The 19564-nt window shown below is 40.2% G+C and overlaps 1 protein-coding gene across 1 annotated transcript in view; it reads right to left on the bottom strand.

The window, feature by feature from the left end:
* The window catches only part of KIF14 (kinesin family member 14), a 54941-nt gene that overhangs the window by 2743 nt on the left and 32634 nt on the right, over window positions 1–19564 (bottom strand). The window contains exons 19-29 of the mRNA XM_026671710.2: window positions 16336–16453; window positions 15902–15992; window positions 15442–15568; window positions 13659–13759; window positions 12496–12581; window positions 11988–12209; window positions 11684–11868; window positions 11350–11508; window positions 6190–6312; window positions 2258–2332; window positions 1445–1580 (exon numbers count right to left, since the gene is read on the bottom strand). Of these exons, the coding sequence (XP_026527495.2) occupies window positions 1445–1580; window positions 2258–2332; window positions 6190–6312; window positions 11350–11508; window positions 11684–11868; window positions 11988–12209; window positions 12496–12581; window positions 13659–13759; window positions 15442–15568; window positions 15902–15992; window positions 16336–16453 (1423 nt within the window). The remainder of the gene's footprint in view (window positions 1–1444; window positions 1581–2257; window positions 2333–6189; window positions 6313–11349; window positions 11509–11683; window positions 11869–11987; window positions 12210–12495; window positions 12582–13658; window positions 13760–15441; window positions 15569–15901; window positions 15993–16335; window positions 16454–19564) is intronic.

The following is a 19564-nucleotide window of genomic DNA, read 5'->3' as shown; positions in this document are numbered from 1 at the left end:
GCTCCTTTCATGTCCCCTTTATGTTGCCAACCAAAGTGGTACCCATTTATCTACTCACGTTTGCACACTTTTAAGTTGCTGGGATGGCAGGAGGTAGATCATGTGATGGGGGCACACTCTGCCCCGAGGCAGCAATAGGCCTCAAAACAAGTCTGCTGATTGTCAGCCCTGTGTCCTAACCCTTCTGAGCTACCATGCTTCATCTACCTACCTACTGCAACCAACCAATATAATCCTGGTACTGGCTAAATCAAGTAAACTTTCATTTTATATTCTGCTACAATTAGAATTTACATTTTTACTTTGCCCTTCTTTTTCTTAACAATCCTGTGATGTATGTGAGACAGGGATTTTGTCCCTTTTCCTAAGCTGACTTTCTAACTCTGGAATCTCCAATGAGGTGCCATTAACTAACCATTTGTTTAATTTATCTCTTAGTGCCCTCCACTTTGCTTCTATGAATCTAGGTGTTTTTAAAATATGAGATTCATCAGAAAATATTTCAGTTTGTGAACCTCTGAGTAAATTCAACTAACCAATATATAATCTTACAGCACATGGATTTAAAAGCTATGTATTGCTGTGCTTCAAAAATGGGGAAATTTAAAAGGAGAGAGGAAAGAGAACATAGGTCTTTGCAATGCTCTTCTAATGAAATGTATATAAGTTGATCAACCAAGTTAGACCACAGAACACTCCCTAAAGTGTTAAATCTGTATGATTATTTATTGATCAGTTGAATTTACTCAGAGGTCTTGGGAAGGACTCAACAGGTGGATAAAAATGCCAAATCCAGTCTAAAACAGTGGCTGACTGGGCAACCAACAATAACAATAACAACAACAACAACAACAATAATAATAATAATAATAATAGAGAAAATCACAAAATATAAAAACCTACAAACAGAATGACCATGACAAAGAAAGCAAAGACAGTACCAGTAGGCATCTGGATACAGTCCCAAAACATCTGGAGCAACACTTAAGCATCAATGGTGCCAACACTAACAAAATCACCATCAGTCAATTAGACAAGGCAATTTTACTTGGAACAGTTTACATCCTGCAATGATATCTTTAACACCATCACATAACCGTATATGCCTATTCCCAGGTTCTTGGGAAGGACACAATAGATCAAGGGTCTTCAAACTTGGCAAGTTTAAGACTTGTGGACTTCAACTCCCAGAATTCCTGGACTAACATGATTGGAAGAGGAAGTTAAAGTCCACAAGTCTTAAAGCTGTCAAGTTTGAAGACCCCTGCAATAGATGGATAAAAATGCCAAATTCAATCTAAATATCTGGATGACTATGCTACCAACCATAATGATTATAATCACCAGTTTCCATCACAACAAAATAAAGAATCCCTGAATCAATTCTTGCAACTTTGTGGCCATAATTTTCAAAATGGTTTTGCCAGATAATATAAGTAAATACCTTCTAATAAATGAATAATCATCTGGTGGACTTGATCTAAGCAATGTTGTAATTCCAAGAATTCAGTAGCTTTATCATGTGCCTTCTTTAATTCTTGGTCAACAGATTCTTCTTCTGTTAATAGACTTACTTCATTCTGTCAGTATGAATAAAAAGTTTTCATGAAGATTGCAAAAACAAGTTAGTATTTTTGAAAAAACAAGTTAGTATTTGAGAACTACTTAAGCCGGTATATATCAAGATAGTATAATGCACTAAATAGAACTTCTGTGGTCATTTGATTTATAGTTAAAAAGTATAAAGGATAAAAAATGCAGGGAAATGAATATGTCATCATGTATGTGTCAATAACATTGTGAAAAATTATATTTCAACTGTAGTGGGAAGAAAATTTCATTTCAAATTGTGATGAAAAATGTAATACAGATAGTCCTCGACTTATGACAACTGAGCCTACAATTTTTGTTGCTAAGCGAAACATTTGTTAAGTGAATTTTCCCTCATTTTTACGACCTTCCTTGCCACAGTTGTTAAGTGAATCACTGCAGTTGTTAGGTTAGTAACATGGTTAAGTGAATTTGGCTTCCTCATTCACTTTGCTTGTCAAAAGGCTGCAAAAGGTGATCACATCGACCATCATAAATATGAATCAGTTGCTAAATGTCTGAATTTTGGTCACGTGACCATGGGGATGCTGCAACCATCATAAGTATAAAAAAATGGTCACACTCTTTTTTAAGTGCCATTGTAACTTTGAACGGCCACTAAATGAACAATTGTAACTCAAGGACTACCTGTAGAGTTTTTACTTACTTTTTTACACTCAGACATGATCTCTTCAAGGTGTTTAGCCAATTCAATCGCTTTGTACTTTATTTGATTCTGAACCTGAAAAGAAAATATTAAGGATTTGAGCAATTAAAGCAACCTTTTCTTTAAGGTGAGTTTTAAAACAGCTGCACCTGTTTTCAGCTGCTTTAATACATATCATTGGGCTTGGGCAAGGTTCAAAGCAGTTCTTTCAAATAATTTTGCAAATATGTGTAGCCCAGCCACAGAAATTGCAGTTCACCCAGAGGAACTGCAGAAGTGGAAAGGGGGAAGGGTTTCAGAAGTAGATTTATACCTAAATTAAATAAATAAATCTGTAACCCTTTGTTAGACAAGTCAAGATATATAAACACTTCATAAGGGGAGGCTACATACACTAAAGATTGTGTATGGAAACATCTCTCATAAATATATTGAGTGGATAAGAAAAAAGCCATTTACAGCTGCAATTCACACAGAGAAAAGGATCATACACAATGTAGTGCATATCAATAAAAAGGTTCCCCTCGCACATATGTGCTAGTTGTTTCCAGCTCCAGCTCCGTTACAAAGCCAAAGAGCCAGCGCTGACCAAAAATATCTATGTGGTCATGTGACCAGTATGACTAAACACTGAAGGTGCACGAAACGCTATTACCTTCCCATGAAAGTGGTCCATATTTTTCTACTTGCATTTTTACATGTTTTTGAACTGCTAGGTTGGCAGAAGCTGGGACAAGTAACGGGAGCTCACTCCATTATGTGGCACTAGGGATTCGAACCGCTGAACTGCCAACAAGCTCAACATCTTAGCCACTGAGCAACCACATCTCTTCTAGTGTGTATGAATAGTGCATATAAATTATATAATTCATAAAAACACAAATTAATAGGATAGTGATTAAAATAGTTTCTCCTCAACCTAAATTTATCATAGCTACAACTACAAGTATCATTTGCATTTTTTTTGCTTCATGAATACTTTTTTAAAATTAAGCATAATATATATTATTTGTTCCACTAAGAGAATTAAGATTTACTTTTTGTCAGGTTGGTTTCAAACTGCTGAATGTTTTCTATATTCAGTAAAAAAAATATTTAACACCATATCGTATCTGAGATTATTCTTTCAATATTTCTTGTCTTACAAAGTTAAGAACAGGGACTTTAATGGAAATAATAACATACAGTACCTCAAAGGTAATTTTCTAATCAAAATGCATATTTCTTACATTTCTTTAGGCTGGATCCCAATAACCCTTCAAAAGTGTTTTACTATTGGCAAAAGTAATTTTGGGGGATTTTCTGAGTAGTCTTTCTCATTGGCCAAAGTAGCTGCTGCACTTTAGACCAAGTACACTTTCTAAAATGCAGTTTTTAAAGGCATCCCCATGAGAAAAGCACAATGCAGATATTAAAACTAAGCTGTTAAGGATGTGGCTTACTGGAGCTTCCCCGAAGACAGACCGCTGACCGCGATTGTGCGTGGCTTTGGTCCATGCTTCGGCATTGGAGAGCCCCAATCAACCAGATTTGGGACAGAAGCCACCTCGTAGGGGCGGCGGAGGAAGGGGAGACCGTCAGCCGAGTAGAGGGGAGTCGCAAATCCCCTCCCCGGCTTGGCAATTGCTCCCTCCCAAAGACGCTTGGAGAGGTGGTCTAAAATGGCCATCCTGAAGGGGAAGATTAGATTGGAATAAGTTTGTGCAGGAGAGAGAGCAAAAAGCGAACAGCAGGAGGAATGGGATGATATAATTAAATGGAAGGTACTCCCAAGATTAACATTTCAAAGAATTTTCAAGAAAGGACTTAAAGCGGCGAATAGAAAGAGGAAAAAAAGGTGTGAATTGCTTTTGAGAGCGCCGGGGCTTTGAACCAAGAAAGGTAGAAGCTGGAGAAGGAATCATCTAATCAATTTGGATAAGTATATTTTGATTTTATATAGGAACTAATAAAGCTGAACTATAGATTGTTAAAGAGAAAATTTAATATCAATTGGATTTGACCTTTTTGGAAGATTGTGGTTTAAAAAGCTCTGAATAATTGGGAAGAAAAAAGAAAAGAGGGGGTGTGGACTTGTCAGAACAAAGAGTGCCATCTGAGTCCAATCTAACTTGTTTTTCTTTTAAAAGACTCTGTTTCTTAAAACTGTAAGGAAAATTGATACAATAAAACAAGAACTTTGAAAAATTGAAACATTGAAACAGGAAGATTCTGCCCTTGGATTAATTGTTGATTCTCATATGGATTTGGCATTGGATTAGTTGAGGATTAAAACTTGAGAGGAAGAAAATAAAAGCTGACTATTGGAAATTAACTTTAAAGACACTATTTGGACTAAATTGCTAATTAGAAAGCTGTAAAATGGCGATATCTCTTCTGGCATTAAAAATGGAACTTAGAAACACAAAAGAAATATTACAAGAACGAGGTGAAACGCTGGGCTTTGCTTCAAAATACATTGAAAATGCGATTGCAGAGTATGAACAACAAAGACAAAGGACAGAAGAGGAGGTGGAGCAAATCATAGAAGGGGCCATCTTTAATTACCATCGAGAACACAGAACTCTGGAAAGAAAGAGGAAAAGAGTTGGAAATAAATATTGGAGATTTGGCAAATTGAATAAAGAGCAAAATATCCGGAAAATTAAAAAAGGGAAAAAGAATCAGCAGAAATTTGAAGAGCGGAAGGGAGTTATAGAGGGGGATAAAAACTGGAGTGAAAGAATAAAGGGGAAAATACAAGGGGAAAGAAGGGATAAGAAACAGGACTTGGGAACAAAGAAATATAGGAATTCTAAAGAAATGGGGAAAATGTTTACTTAGACATAGAGATAATGGCTGATTGATATTTGGAGAGGGGATTCTGCAAGGTGCTAGAGGGTAACATAAATAAATTTGTAGTTGTGAAATGGGGACATATAGATTGATAAGATGGAAAATAGAACTGCTGTTTTTTGATAATGGAATTCAATGCTCTTTTCCTTTATGCACAGAGATAATTGAAACAAATAATGGAATATGTTTATTAAATATATTGAAATATTTTAAATATACTGAAACAAATGAAATTATATAGGAGGAGAGCTAAAATGGAATTAACATCAGGGTTTAGGATTAAATGAGTAGATTAATATGTCCTCTTTTTTCTGAAATTGTAGATAAACCTTATGAAATTAAAAAGGGGAAACCATGCATAATCTGATTTATATATGTTATTTAGTTTTAAATGGAATTATTAATTTTAATGTTTTAGGTAATAAAATGTTAAACATTTAATGGGATTTAAAAGGGGAGATAATTAATGAATATGTAACTTAGAGGTGGCACACTTAAATTGATATTTTAGGGGGGAAACCAATTTATAGAAGGAGTGTTATTAATCAGAAATTAAGAGGGATATACAAGTGACGGTTAAAAGTACTCAAGTATAACAATTATGAAGTTAATATATGTGAATTAAATGAGATAAGCATTTGGAATAATATAATAAAATAGAAAATGTATAAAAGCATTGTTAAGATAAGAAATTGAATACAAAAATTGAATTTGTAATTATGGTCATATTTATATGTATATGTGAAACCTGTAATCATGCTGTTCACTAAAAAGAGATGTTAAAATGTGGAAAACTGAATAAAACTTGTTTTAAAAAAAAGGACGTGGCTACTTATTAATTGGATCTCCAGCACTTATCAAACTAAATTGGCCTTCATTTACAAATGGTTATGTTTGCATTTGGCATAACAAATGGCGTAAGGCCAAAAAAAAATCCTATCAAGAATTACTTATGAAGGTACAGTTATGTATATGAGAGCAAACGTATTCTATAAATTCTCAGTAAAATCAAGGTGAAGCTTGTCAAAATATTAAATTTGTGAAGACTTAAAAAAATAGTTTAAAGATGTTGAAAAAAAAAATTATTCCCATATCACCTCATTCTGTGGGTACCATTTTGAGAATTCCTTCTGCATTATCCTGCATGTTTTTTGTATATCATCTAAAAGGTGTCTCAGTCCCAAGTCTATTCCATCACAGATATCTGATATGAGTTGTTTCTGACACAAACAGAAAGACAAAATAAAAATACAAAGTAAAAACTCAATTACAGTTTTCTAATAGTTATGAATGCTTACAATAGTTAATAATTCAATGCCTATTTATAGAAACAACACCCTGGCTATTTGACAGAACCATTTAAAAAAAAACTATCACATTTCAATGCCACAATCAATAAAATAAGCAACGTAGTGCGACATCATGAAACATACAGGGAAAAATAAAACATCTGAGGTAAATAATAAGCGGTAATTGGGGAGGGAACCAAAGCCAACATCCTTTCTAAAACAACATACAATAATCTACCGTGTTTCTCACATAATAAGGCCGGGCCTTATTTTTTTGACCCGAAAAACGGCTAGGACGTCTTTTCGGGGGTGACTTAATTCTCCCCCTTGCATCCTCGGGTGGGTGGGCGGGCGGCGACACCTTGGATATTCGGGAGACCTTCGGGTTCGGGCCACCGTTGCTTTCCCTTCTCCCTTGCTGCCGCGGCGTTTGGCGCAGCCACGTGCGGCCAGTCAGGGCTCCTCCCTGCAACCGGAGCCCTGAGGAGACACTTGGCTTCAGGCGCTCCGTCTTCCCTTTGCTTTCAAGGTAAAGCAATTATTTTACAAAGCCTCCCCTGCCCGAGAGGGCAGCCCAACCCCACTTGGGGAGGCTAATCTCCGGGGCCTCTTCCGTTCCTCCCCGACCTCCCTCGCTGCGCGCCTCTGACGCGCCGCTCCCTTCAGCCCAGCGAGCTCTTCCACCTCAAAGAAAGGCCAGGCGGGCGGCTGCGGAGCTGCAGCAGCGGGTCTGAGCCGCCGCAGCGAAACAGCCACCACCCGTAGCCCGACGCGGGAGAACAAGCGAGCTTAGCGCCCGCCAGCCCGGCGAGATTTGGGAACGAAGGGCAGGAGGAGGCACGCACACACCCGCGGCTCACTTTCCCAGCTTTGCCCAGCCCTTATGGGTCTGGCACGGCCCTGGTGGGCAGCGAGCGCCTCCCGCCGGACCCTCCGCTCATCCTGCCAGGGCTGCGCCAGAGCCGTAAGGGCTGGGCAAAGCTGGGAAAGTGAGCCGCGGGTGTGTGCGTGCCTCCTCCTGCCCCTCGTTCCCAAATCTCGCCCGGGCTGGCGGGCGCTAACCTCGCTTGTTCTCCCGTCGGGCTACGGGTGGTGGCTGTTTCCGCTGCGAGCGGCTCAGACCCGCTGCTGCTGCCTGCAGCCGCCCGCCTGGCCTTTCTTTGAGGTGGAAGAGCTCGCTGGGCTGAAGGAGCGGCGCGTCAGAGGCGCGCAGCGTAGGGAGGTCGGGGGAGGAACGGAAGAGGCCCCGGAAATTAGCCTCCCACGTGGGGTTGGGCTGCCCTCTCGGGCAGGGGAGGCTTTGTAAAATAATCGCTTTACCTTCAAAGCAAAGGGAAGACGGGAGCGCCTGAAGCCAAGTGTCTCCTCAGGGCTCCGGTTGCAGGGAGGAGCCCTGACTGGCCGCACGTGGCTGCGCCAAACGCCGTGGCAGCAAGGGAGAAGGGGCAGCAAGGAGAAGGGAGAAGCAACGGTGGAAGGTCTCCCGATATGAAGTGCCCCACCAGCGAAGGCAGCACCATATCCGGGCATGCAACAAAAGTACTTACTAACGACAAGCCCCCCCGCTCTCCCCCATTTCGCATGTTTAATATGGGGCTTAATTTGGGGGAGGGGCTTAATTTGATTTTATGCCAATAAAACATGGTGGGGCTTCCTATTGGTGGAGGCCGTATTGTTGGAGAAACACTGTAGCAGTGTATAATATCCCATTAAACCAAATATACCTTTAAGAAAAGTTCTATCTCAACCACTTCTGGAACACTATCAATATTGGGAAAATCAACACAAATTTTTTCCACCTGCTGAGTTCAATCCTAGCCCCACCCCAGTTTTAATGGAAGTGAAGGACCTATAGTAGTTTTCCTGAGAAACTTGCATTTGGCAAGTCAATTCTTGCTGAAGATGGAAAGTCTTCAGCTACCTTGGCACCAAGTCATATCATTCATTCATGTTTTTAAAGGTAGTCCTCAACTTACGACTATAAATGAGCCTGGAATTATGGTTGTAAGCTATACCAGTCATAAAGCACAGTTTAGAATGCAGTATTGCAGGCAAATTCTGCTCACAGCCTGAAGTTCGATCCTGGTGGAGCTCAAGGTTGACTCAGCCTCCCATCCTTCCAAGGTTGGTAAAATGAGGATCCAGATTTTAGGGGCAATATGCTGGCATAAACCACAAATTGTGAAGACTTAAAAAAATAGTTTAAAGATGTTGAAAAAAAAAATTATTTCCATATCACCTCATTCTGTGGGTACCATTTTGAGAATTCCTTCTGCATTATCCTGCATGTTTTTGTATATCATCTAAAAGGTGTCTCAGTCCCAAGTCTATTCCATCACAGATATCTGATATGAGTTGTTTCTGACACAAACAGAAAGACAAAATAAAAATACAAAGTAAAAACTCAATTACAGTTTTCTAATAGTTATGAATGCTTACAATAGTTAATAATTCAATGCCTATTTATAGAAACAACACCCTGGCTATTTGACAGAACCATTTAAAAAAAACTATCACATTTCAATGCCACAATCAATAAAATAAGCAACGTGGTGCGACATCATGAAACATACAGGGAAAAATAAAACATCTGAGGTAAATAATAAGCGGTAATTGGGGAGGGAACCAAAGCCAACATCCTTTCTAAAACAACATACAATAATCTACCGTGTTTCTCACATAATAAGGCCGGGCCTTATTTTTTTGACCCAAAAACGGCTAGGGGCGTCTTTTCGGGGTGACTAATTCTCCCCCTTGCATCCTCGGGTGGGTGGGCGGCGGCGACACCTTGGATATTCGGGAGACCTTCGGGTTCGGGCCACCGTTGCTTTCCCTTCTCCCTTGCTGCCGCGGCGTTTGGCGCAGCCACGTGCGGCCAGTCAGGGCTCCTCCCTGCCCGGGCCCTGAGGAGACACTAGGCTTCAGGCGCTCCCGTCTTCCCTTTGCTTTCGAAGGTAAAGCGAATTATTTTACAAAGCCTCCCCTGCCCGAGAGGGCAGCCCACCACTTGGGAGGCTAATCTCCCGGGGCCTCTTCCGTTCCTCCCGACCTCCCTACGCTGCAGCGCCTCTGACCGCGCCGCTCCCTTCAGCCCAGCGAGCTCTTCCACCTCAAAGAAAGGCCAGGCGGGCGGCTGCGGAGCTGCAGCAGCGGGTCTGAGCCGCTCGCAGCGGAAACAGCCACCACCCGTAGCCCGGCGGGAGAACAAGCGAGCTTAGCGCCCGCCAGCCGGCGAGATTTGGGAACGAAAGGGCAGGAGGAGGCACGCACACACCAGCGGCTCACTTTCCCAGCTTTGCCCAGCCCTTATGGGTCTGGCACGGCCCTGGTGGGCAGCGGCGCCTCCCGCGGACCCTCCGCTCATCCTGCCAGGGCTGCGCCAGAGCCGTAAGGGCTGGGCAAAGCTGGGAAAGTGAGCCGCGGGTGTGTGCGTGCCTCCTCCTGCCCCTCGTTCCCAAATCTCGCCCGGGCTGGCGGGCGCTAACTCGCTTCGTTCTCCCGCGTCCGGGCTACGGGTGGTGGCTGTTTCGCTGCGGCGGCTCAGACCGCTGCTGCTGCTCTGCAGCCGCCCGCTTCAACCTTTATCTTTGAGGTGGAAAGCTGCGCTGGGCGAAGGCGGCGGCGTCAGTGTGCGCGCAGGCAGGAAGAAACCCAGGAAGAGTCAACCTTCCCATTCAGGGGTGGGCTGCCCTCTCGGGCGAAAGGCTAGCTGTCGCTTACCTTGGCACAAAGAAGGAGCCGGGCGCCTGAAGCCAGTGTCTCCTCAGGGCTCGGTTGCAAGGAAGGACTGTGACAACGCCAGCTGATGCACCGTCTTTGTGGGCAACTGAGAAGAAGGGCAGGGAGAGGGGAACTGCGGTGGAAGGTCTCCCGATGTGAGTGCCCCACCAGCGAGGCAGCACCATATCCAGGGCATGCAACAAAGTACTTACTAACGACAAGCCCCCCCGCTCTCCCCCCATTTCGCATGTTTAATATGGGGCTTAATTTGGGGGAGGGGCTTAATTTGATTTTATGCCAATAAAACATGGTGGGAGCTTCCTATTGGTGGAGGCCGTATTGTTGGAGAAACACTGTAGCAGTGTATAATATCCCATTAAACCAATATACCTTTAAGAAAAGTTCTATCTCAACCACTTCTGGAACACTATCAATATTGGGAAAATCAACACAAATTTTTTTCCACCTGCTGAGTTCAATCCCTAGCCCCACCCCAGTTTTAATGGAAGTGAAGGACCTATAGTAGTTTTCCTGAGAAACTTGCATTTGGCAAGTCAATTCTTGCTGAAGATGGAAAGTCTTCAGCTACCTTGGCACCAAGTCATATCATTCATTCATGTTTTTAAAGGTAGTCCTCAACTTACGACTATAAATGAGCCTGGAATTATGGTTGTAAGCTATACCAGTCATAAAGCACAGTTTAGAATGCAGTATTGCAGGCAAATTCTGCTCACAGCCTGAAGTTCGATCCTGGTGGAGCTCAAGGTTGACTCAGCCTCCCATCCTTCCAAGGTTGGTAAAATGAGGATCCAGATTTTAGGGGCAATATGCTGGCATAAACCACGCAGACAGTGCTGGGTGGATCACTATGCCTGATTTTACAAATTTATTTTTGTGCTCATTAAGCAAACCCAGCAGTTTTTAACAAATCCATTTTTCACAATGAGCAGTTTTTACTGGAAAACCAAAGTATAGAACTGATTTCCAGCAAAAAAAATATGTTGTAAACGATGGCCATGTGATTATGGGAGGCTGCAAACGACCATAAATGGAGACTAATTGCTGAGCGCCCAAAATGTGATGGGGGGGAGGGGCAGCTATCAGAATCCGGATCATAAGTAGCCCTGGGGAGGTCCATTGCAAGTTCAAACTGTTGCTAAGTGACTGATCACAAGTCAAGAACTACCTGTATACATATGCACGCACACAGACATACTGTACACATAAATACATACATTCTTAATTTACCTTTGCGTTGCTTTCATCACCTCCGTTTCCATCTGTAAAACTTAGCTCTGAGCCAGTCATTGCTGCCAAATGTCCTATGTATTTAGCAAGGTGTTTCAATATTTGTGTTATTTTCTTCTCTGCCTCTGCTACTACTGATGACAGGTCTGCACAGCCACCCTGGAAGATGAATTTGTAGCATGAGGAAGTGTTTGCGGTTTGAATTTTCCCCATTCATTTGAATTCACATAGTTAAAATAGCATAAACTAAATTTAAACCAGTGATGGGTATAAATTGATTTAAACAATACTTCCAGTACTGATATTTGTAAGGGTCACCTGCAAGATCTCTTACCTGAAAGAGCAATTGCAGATATCCTCCCAAATGTTTTACATCTTCCCTTAGTTCATTGAAAATTTTTACAAATTCACTGTTTTTTCGGAAATTCTTCAGCCACTGGTTAGTCAAAACAACAAATTGTTGGAAAGCCGATGTAATCACTATACTGCAGGACTGGGCAGCTTGATCAACAGTGAAAACTAAACACAGAGATAAAACCCTCAATTAGAATGCAAATTGAGAATTGGGGAAAACTTAATAGCTCCTTATTATGTTTCAATCAAACCAATCTGATTTGTGTTTAATAAGCAGAACTTACAGTTCTCTGGAGTTTCTTCAGCTTGTTCATAAGCTTTTGTCATAGCAGTGACTCGAGTATATATTGTAATCAAAGTTTTTAAAAGAATTTGCGCCATGCTTTCTTCTTCTTCGTGAACCTGTCCCAGCACATCCAAGGCTGAAGTTAGCAGTTCCTTACAAATGCCTGGTACAAATGATTCAGGAGGATCTGAGATCAGATTGGCCAATGTATCAGTTGTGCCTAGGATAAAAGAAAACATGAGCATCATGACAACCAGTATGACTTTCCTTATTTTTAGTCCAGACTTCCCTCTGCAAAATAAATGTTTTAAAAAAATCAGTTGAAAGAGGGAAAATATATCAAAGAAAACATTAATAATTGTTTTAAAAAATCAGCTGAAAGAGGGAAAATATTTCAAAGAAAACATAAAGCTTTTCTAAAACTTCAAGGACTTTAATAGAAGGCCAATACAATAAAAAGTGATTAAAGACAACTTTTGAAGGGCAGAGCGTTACAATATACATACCTGTTACACATGAATTGTGCAGTTTCACCTTTATCCCAGACAAACACCCAGAGATTCTCTTGCTCTTTCTCAAACTTCTACTTCTCCTAAAATTGCACAAGACCCAAGTAAAAAAGATCACGTTTAGTTCCCAGTAACACTTCTAAGAATGCCAGTATTCATTGCCAGTCTGCATTCTCAGAGTATCAGTTTCATGCCAGTCAGCCTATTTTCATTCCCAAGGAGGATGGCTTTAGGTCTCACACAAAAGTAGTGTCTTTAAGGCCTTTTTCCATGCTGGAAATAGGAAAATCGGGATTCCTTTTAAACAAAAGCAGAAATAGAGAAGAGGACAAAGGAAAAAACTGGGAACTGAGGGTGGAAGAATGAGATTTACTGTCTTCCCAAAAACTCCTGGAATCTTCAGGAATCTAAACAAGAAAACTAAGTCCAGGAAAACTGTATCTGAGGAACAGATGTTTAGGTGAGGTTATTTCCCAAGAAGTTGATTTCAACGTTTATTATTTTTTCCCTGTCTTTATGGGTGCAATATGTTGTCTCTTGTTTTAAATTCAATTTCTCTGTATGAGGCTGGTTTTTGAATGGATTCCTAGCCTTTCTATTCTTCAGGCTGGATATTAACTAAAGTAACTTTTTCTGATCTATACTGTAACCTTCTATTACTGAAAATAAGTATTTCAGTTAACACATCTTGCTCAAAGCTTATACTGGCACTCATAAAAAGTGCATTTTTCCCCTTAAGTAAATTTGAAACTTCCCTCACTTTTCTCCTTTAGATTCTGGCAGAATCTTCCACTGGAATAAACCAGCAACTTCTGGCAGGATAATATATTCTTTGATGAATTTTAAGTCAAGCTTTTATTGTTCTCATAATCTGAAGAGCTTTGACTTTATTCTTAAAAGGTGTACCGTCTGCATTTTAATACTGTATTTAATATTTTAAAAACTGACCTTTTTATTTCTTTACAGAATAAAATTTGATTTTGTTTCTTGCTAATGAGATTTCCCTCTCAAGGAGGGAAATAAGGGATGAAACTTCTGGTACATGCTTCTACTTCTACTTATAACTTGGTCAGAAGGAAGCATGCTTGAATTTTTTCCCCATTTTTAACAATTTGATATTTGATTGCCAGAAATATATAATTTGATACTGTTCTAGTTACCTCCTTGAAGAATTGGAACAACTGGATGCATTTGAAAAATCAGGTTCCCATTCATCAGTAGGATCATAAAAAATCTCATCGGTTCCCTCAGTGCTGTTCATCTGGAAGATAAAGGAATTTATTTTCCTGAAGGTCATTTCCACAGTTTAAGACTAAAGGCAACACTCAACTTCTACTAGGATATGATTACATGGTTAAATGCAGGATCAGCCTACCATTTTTAAAACTCATACTCAAAATTCATTACTCTTTCCACAAAGATTAAAACCCATGGAAGAACTTTGATCAACATCACACCTCCAAATCTAGGCTGCCCTCCACAATATATACAGCATATCAGGATCCCTATAAGTAACTGATTTAAAAAAGTAATCTATTACTGAAGATAAGTACTTCAGTTAACACATCTTGCTCCAAGCTCATACTGGCACTCATAAAATGTGCATTTTTCCCTTAAATAAATTTGATCAGACCTTCAGGTGATTTATAGGAATATAGACACATTCCTTTCTTTGAAACTTAATGAGCCTTCCTGAAGTCAGGTGACTTAAACAAATCTAATAACTAGTAAAATAAAAAAGAAGAGAAGTATATACTGATATTTAGGAAAGGCTCGTGGGTATGTCTGATTTGTTTTTCCTTAAAAAAATATGTCTTTCTGGATAAGATTAAAGTGCTTTTTTTCTTTGAAAAAGTAACAGAAGGTTATTCACCAATCCCTCTGTAGTACTACTATGTCACATATAAAATGTTTTAAGAGTCAGCTAAACATCACTCAGCCAACATAATATTTATTTTATGCAGCAATATATTCATTTTAATAAACTTTCAGCATAAATGCAACATTTATAAACAGTTTTTAAGTAGCTTATCACTTATCTACACTGGGTGATTCTCTGAAAAATGTCACTGCTGGAAAATATATAATTGTAATATTTATATCCAGAACAAAATCCTTATGTAGCCATTTAAACATTACCAAATAACAACAAAAGAGAAAAACATTTCAGGATGGAAACTCTTTTACTATCACAATTAATTTTTTTCTGGTTGGATTCCCAGGACATGAGTATCCATCACTCACTGAATCTTATTTTCTAAATTCTCCATCTGGTTTTTGTTCAGTGCTGCTTGCTCTTCATCTTCCTAATCTTTCTTGCTCACTTCTATCATTGTCCAGTGCCCTGCTTTCTTTCCTTCTTAAGTTCTTTCTGAAATGCTGTTTCACCAAAGTACATTTTTCTTCTTTCCACACACTCTTAAACTACAGGTAGTCCTTCTTTGGAGTTACATCAGACGTTCCCAGAGATATTTACAACCTAGTTCTAAAGTTCTGATGGTCCTCCTTCCCCCATGGGTCACATGCCTGAATTTAAAGTGCTTGGCGACCAGCCCACATTTAAGGACATTTGCAATGTCACCTGTGGTCACATGATTGCATTTTACATTTTTGCCAAAAACCAAGTTTTCAGCAAAACCACCTGCCACAAAAATGTTGTAAAGTCAGGTTGATTGATCAATATGACAACCCACTTGATGACTGTCACAACCTACGACCATTACAGTTGTAATTCGAGCAGTACTTGTACTTGCAGATAACTAATGGCTATCTACAGTATGTTAAAATATTTCTTCTGTGTGTCAAAGCATGTTCCTACTTTTTTTGCGCTTCTACAGAGGCAAACAATGAGATCATACTCATATAGGCAAATTCTGAAAGTGCCTCTGCCTTTCCTTCATAAAAGCAATAGGTAGCATTTTTTAGGCTTTTGCTTAAACAAACCTCATATGCATCTTTCATTGCAGCCAGTTTGTCTTCAAATTTCTCAAGGCTCCAGTATGTTGCAACACCCAGCCTGATGTTACGGACCTGCACTTGAAGGCCATTTTCTTGAGCCATTACATCATGTCTGATAAAAGAACATAATAAGCTTACTCCCAGAACATAAAGTGACAACCATCATCTGATACACCACCCCTTTTATAATTGACAATTGGTGGAAGCGGGAGGGAATTGTATTTTATAGATTGAGAAGATAACAAATTATCTAGGTGCTTAATTTCAGAATGAAGCGTTTTAAAAATAGGCAAAGACTTTTTTGAGTCATTTTTAGAAACTATTTGGACTGCAAACGCTACTCTGAAATACGGCTTTAATTTGATTGTTTAAAAGCAATCATCAGATTACAGTAATTAAAAAGATATGCAAGGAACAACTTCCAATATTTCAGTCAAGAACATACCTACAAAAAACAGTGTGCTTGTCAAGTTTACTGCTGATTGTGTTGGCCTCTCTGAGCATCATAGAAAGTTTCAAAGAATCCCAGTTTGGCTCTGCAAAATGTTTTTTGAAAAGGTTTAGCAACTCTGGAAATTAAAGCGTAAATTTCTTATTTATAAGAGTACCAGCGTATAATTTGTTAAGTTCTTTATTTTTTTTTTCAGGTTTTATGTCTCTAACATTCACTAAACAAATGATGGTAACTACTGATGAGAACTACTTGTAGTCTGAAGTCTGTGCACACTTCCTAGACTTTGTGACAGAAAATTATACTGTCTTCCCCATTATAAACAGAAGAAGCTCTGCTATAAAACAGTTTTGTTATTTATTTAAAATGCTTTAATATTATTTATGGGAAACTACCAGACAGGTAATTATGTAATATTATAACCGTACCTTTATTTCTATTTCCTCGACTCTGCTGAAGAATTTTCACTTCTTGAGCAATTTTCTGCTTTTCGGCCTCCAAAGCTTCAAGAAACTTAACATGACGAACCGTGTGATCTTCTAAAACCTAAAACAAAACCAGGATGGGAAGTTTTCTTGGTAAAAGCTTTCAAAACTGGAGGATGCAGTCTAACAAAGGGTCAGTTTGGTCTAGTGGTCTAGCAATAGACCATGAGTTCAAGTACTGCCTTAGATATTAAAACCAGTTGGGTGACCTTGGGCCAGTCACTCTCTCAACTCAGCTCACCTCACCAGAACGTTGTTGTCAGGAAAATAAGTGAAGGAAGGTGTTTTGAATATGTTTGCCACCTTATTTGTAAAATAAATAAATAGAAGGATGGTGGATATACCGGAGTGTTTGCAGGGTATATTCAAAAAGCTCAAAATAGTAGATGAAGTCTCAATCGCACTGTCATGGCTGCAATCTTGATTTTGATTACATTACCCCCTGAGGACACAGGGCCAGGCTATGCGCAGAACTGCCTCTCACTGAAGGTGTCATGCCCTTGTTGGAGTCTGATTCTGATTGAGCAGCTGACAGGGAGTGGGAGTGTGGCTCCGGCGGCTGTGGAAGAAACGGGGTAAGGGCACAGTCCGTCTAGGCATTCAGGAGAAAACCCAGGGCCATCCCTCTTCATCCTAGGGCACGCAGGGAGGAATGGAGAAGGGAGCAACTAGCAACGTGGCTTACAGGAGAGAAAAAGGCCCTGATCCCTTTCATTAATTGCAGCTGGGAGAACAGGATATAAGAAGGGTGTTTGCACACAGCACCTTGCTGGAAGCAAAGCGTGCATTATCTTTGTCGAGGCTTATCTGGGTTTTGGCATCCTCCCAACTGTGTGTGCTTCGTTATCTTTTGGAAGTCTGCAATTTATTATCCTGGCCTGTCATGTTAATTACTTCAACGTGGTTTGTGTTGATTATTTCTTATTTCTAATTTATCTGTACTTTGGGTTCGGACTGCATTTCTTCCTTCTGTAGACTGTTTTTGGAAGAATTTGATCTCCAGCCGAGGATAACTGGACATTGGGGGCCAAGTTGGAGGTATTAAAGGGAATTTATCTACTTTTATGTCTTTGTTATTTTTGTGCCATGCCCCAGGTCATTACAGAGGGTGTCTTCCTGTCCCAATACATTAGATGGGACAGGGGATGTAAACTCAAGACCTTTTCCCTAATACATTGTTACACAATGGGACCTCAGAACACAACTTCTTCATGGCCACCTTGGCCCTTTGGAATACCCTCTCACCTGAAATTCAGGGCGTCTTATCCTTAAACCTTCCAGAAGGCTGTGAAAACCTGATTCTTCTCCAAAAGCATTGAGATAGTACTTAATTTAGCAATAAAGATGATTTTAGAACCTTGGTGGGAACAGTATGGTGTTGTTTTCTTAATTACTGTGAGCTCCCTAGGAATAGCGTGTGAGATAGGCAGCCATATAAGTTCTTCAGATACATAAACAAATATCTGGTGGTACACCATATCAGATCTGAAGGCAAAAAGGGTATTTCAGAGAGGATAGCCATGCATGTATACTATATGTGTACTATACCAAATCTGATTTTTTCTGGGATTGCACCACAGATGATACGGGAAGCAAAATGATCCCTAGAAAAGGCCCAGCTCTTTAAAGAATTGGAAAAAGTGCTCGATACTCCTGCACACTCCCAAACCTCACTTTCCTTCTGAATCCCAAGAATTGTATAATTTTAATTCATAGTTCTCAGTTTCCATCATTTCTCCCTGAAGAGGTTGACAACCAGCAAGAGACTGAGGAATATCAGTGTTGATAAGCCCTTTCACCAGCTACCCAAATTTTTAATACTAATTTTTTTTTACTGCTTTTTAAATTTTATTATGGTTATTATTCCTATTCTAAATGTAAGTTCCATTGAAAGACAGATTTGAGTCTTTGATTTGAGAAAGAAATAATGGTTCCATCCTTGAAAATCATTAAGGAGGCCCAGGAAATGCGCTTTCTGTCATGGTGCCTGTTCTCAGGAATGGTATCCTCCCCCCATTCATATTCCCCTGATCCTGCTGTCCTTTAAGGCAGGGGTCGCCAACCTTTTGGACCTCAGGGACCACCAAACTCATAATTTTAAATCCCAGGGACCACTAACCGGTTCTGTGGGCGTGACCTAATTTGTGGGTGTGGCTTGGTGGTCATGTGACTGGCTGGGCATGGCTTGTATGTAAATATTATAAATATTTATATAAATATTAAAAAAAAAATTATTAAAAAAGAGCAACTTTTAACCAAAATCAGGCAAAGCAGGCTCACAGAATCATTCAGTTGCTTTGAGGTGCTCACAGAATCATTCAGTGATCTATCTATCTGCCATCGTCTACCTGAGTCTGTCACATAAAATTTGCTTGCCCGGACTTCCTGTTTGCGAGGCTTCGGCGGCGGCAGGGTTCCGCGATCCAGCGCGATCCCTGCCGGGCTCATCGACTAGGTTCCCCCGATCCACTTGGATTTGGGGATATAGCTGCCCTGTAGGGGCTGCTGAAGACAGGGGGATCTGGAAGGGGGTAGGGGTGTCGCAGACCCCTCCCCAGCCAGCTAAACCCCCTTTTCCCTAGGCGGAGCGGCGGTCAGCAATGGCCGCCTCAAAGAAACCTGCAGACGGATAAGAATGTGCAGGAGGAAGAGAATCGGAGAATCGTGAGAGTTGCCTATGGTCCGGGATAAAGTTGCTAAGCAAGGAACCTCCGGGGATCGGAGAACTGTTGGAGAAGTTGCTACATTGTTTCCAGAGAGAGTACAAGCGCGGATAGAACTCTTAAAGGAAAGGTTTTTTTCTTTTCACTCTCCTTCCTAACGTGACAGCTGTGGAACAGTAAGAGAAATCTGAAAATCCAGGTAATTAAACACTGAAGAGATAAGGATTTCTGAATGATTTTTTTCTTTCTTAAAAAAAAAAAAAAACTTTTAAAATTTTTCTTTTTATGCTGTGAGTGGGAAGGGAGAGTGAAAGCTGGACTATAATTTGGAAATGAGGAGTATGCCTGGAATTTTAAGGAGATATAAATATTAACAAGGCTTCTGAAGATATATATTAAATGCAACTTTGTGATCCAATTTTAACCCCAGAAAGAGAAATTGAGGAAGGAGAAGGTGCCTAAAGAAATGATCTACTTGGACTGCTTGGTGATTTTATTACTTTTGAAAA

Source organism: Notechis scutatus, chromosome 3 (assembly GCF_049901735.1).
Source record: "Notechis scutatus isolate UNSWTSFEM ecotype Mainland chromosome 3, rNotScu1.2, whole genome shotgun sequence".
NCBI lineage: Eukaryota > Metazoa > Chordata > Lepidosauria > Squamata > Elapidae > Notechis > Notechis scutatus.
The sequence above is the reverse complement of the archived record's forward strand: the minus strand, read 5'-3'. Positions and strand labels throughout refer to the sequence as shown.